This window comes from Crocodylus porosus, unplaced genomic scaffold, assembly GCF_001723895.1.
Source record: "Crocodylus porosus isolate Cpor-Errol unplaced genomic scaffold, CroPor_comp1, whole genome shotgun sequence".
NCBI lineage: Eukaryota > Metazoa > Chordata > Crocodylia > Crocodylidae > Crocodylus > Crocodylus porosus.
The window spans coordinates 106,832,846-106,834,930 of NW_017728943.1; the positions used below are offsets into that span (position 1 = coordinate 106,832,846).

General features: G+C 55.4%; 1 protein-coding gene across 2 annotated transcripts in view; it reads left to right on the top strand.

The window, feature by feature from the left end:
• The first annotated feature begins 812 nt into the window (after positions 1 to 812).
• SFT2D1 (SFT2 domain containing 1) overlaps positions 813 to 2,085 on the top strand; it is a 34,508-nt gene continuing 33,235 nt past the window's right edge. The window contains exon 1 of one of the 2 annotated variants that reach the window (XM_019549977.1): positions 813 to 935. In XM_019549977.1, coding sequence (XP_019405522.1) covers positions 870 to 935 — 66 coding nt within the window. In that variant the 5' untranslated portion in view covers positions 813 to 869. The remainder of the gene's footprint in view (positions 936 to 2,085) is intronic. The other variant, XM_019549978.1, reaches the window with a different exon arrangement.

The window sequence follows — 2,085 nt, forward strand, 5'->3', positions numbered from 1 at the left end:
CTCTTTGACAGGGACTTGGGTTTTGCATTTGCTGCCTTAAAGAACTGCCTCAGAAATTATCCTACATTTTGAACACTTTTCCTATTATTGATCGTATAAGGGTTGAAATTATTGTACACCTGGCAAGCGTGCATGTACAGCGTTGCCAACTCTCACGATTTTTGGCATTCTTGAAGTTTACGCTTCAGGAACGTGAAACAACTTTGCTTTCTTTAAAAAGCTACATTTTTCACGTTTATTTCACACACACACTATATATATATATATTTAAATTTTTACATATAGTTGGCAATACCGCGTGTACACGCAGCGTTTGTACGCAGACCTCCCGGCACAGCTGAACCACACCAGCAGAAAGCTCCTCCTTCCCAAGAGGGGGCGGGGCTGCCAGAAGGGCATAGGCTGGCAGCCGCGAGCTTTAGGGAAGGAGGCGGGCTAGACAGGAGGGGCGGGGCTGCGCTCATCAGATGAGCCAATGGGCACGGTCGGTGCCCGTGGTTGGGGCTGGGAGAAGGGGCGGTGCACACAACCCGGGGTGGCTGTGGCGAGGGTTGGGGAAGGGGGCGTGATTAGGCAAGAGGGGCGGATCTATGCTAATCTGGTGACGTAACAGGCCGGGCGGAGCTTAGAATAGAAGGAGCGGCTGGCTGCCGCGAGAGTTGGGAGGAAGGGGGCGTGGCTAGATGAGAGGGGCGGTGCCGTGCTCATCAGATGGGCTAATGGGCTGTCGGTGCTGGGGGGGCGGAGCCAGGCGCTGGAAGTTAGATGACGGTTATTTTAAAAGGCCGCGCGCGGCTTCCGGTTCTGTGTGGTGCTTCCGGACGGGGCGGGGCGGGGGCCCTGGGTCCCATTGAGGGAGGGCGGTTGCGATGGATAACCTGCGGCGCGTGCTGAGCGGGCAGGACCAGGACGAGGAGCAGGGGCTGACGGCCCAGGTACCGCTCCGGGCTCGGCCCCGCACGGCGGGGAGCGCCCGTGCCCATTAATCCGCTCGCAGGCACCTGGGGTGGGGCAGTGGGCTCGCCCCTCTAGGGGCTCCCGTCTGAATCGACTCCGTCGTGGGCGCGCCCGGGGCGCTTCCTCGCACTGCTGCCTTGAAGGGGGGGGGCGGGGACACGGCTTGCCCCGGGGGGTTCCTACAGTACGGCTTCCTGTTTTCACTTGTGCACGTTGGTTTTAAGTAGCCAGGGACATGCTGTGCTGGCATCAAATCTTCTAGCGTGGGAACCAACAACTTCGTTCTTGTTGTCAGTCTGGGGGATGATCGCTTCTGTGGGTCAAGTACAGGGTTGTAGATGAGTGTGTGCCACCCGAAATCTGAGCCTGGCTGGCCAGAGCTGAACTCTGAGCTGGTGTCCGGGCTTCTTGCTGTGGCTGCTGCTCCCATAAGGCTGCTGGGCCAGCCACTGTTGTTGCTTGGGCCAGCAAGTCTCCCTGATTCCACCCAGGGTAATGTGGCACAGGCCTACCCTGGGGATGACTAGTGCTTGTCCTTGAGGAAATGAATGTTCTCTTTTGCCCTCTATCTGTTTTTGGCCTGTTGTCCCACTTCAGGAGTAAAAACAGGCAGTGGGTTTATCCTAGGTCTGATTGTCACCCACCAAAACACACAGGAAAACCACTTATATGTGCCGTTACAATGGCCATTGACTTCAGTTTGCACCTGGCTGGTTGTCCTAGGAAAACATGTTCTCTCTGTTATTTTGGGTAGGTGTAATATTTTTTATTAGACCAAAAGATATCCCATCAACTTTGCCTACCTGTGTTCTACAGTCAAACATGGCTACAACCAGAACCACCTTCTGGTATTTCACAGGTACTTAAATAGGGACAGTGGATGTCCCAATATGAGTTCATGGGATCCCAAGATAAAAGGCTTTGTTGTGGAGAAATCCATGTCTGTTTTGATCGCAGACACTGAGGGCAGTGTGTGTTAATGCAGTTCCTGGGGACAGTCTAGTCCAGTGGCTCCCAACCTTGGGGTACAACCCAAATTGGGGTCGCAGGGGTCTGCCCCTCGCTCTGGCTCTCCCGCCTGTGGGGCCCTCCTGGCACTGGTCTGCTCAACTCTCACTGCCGCTGCAC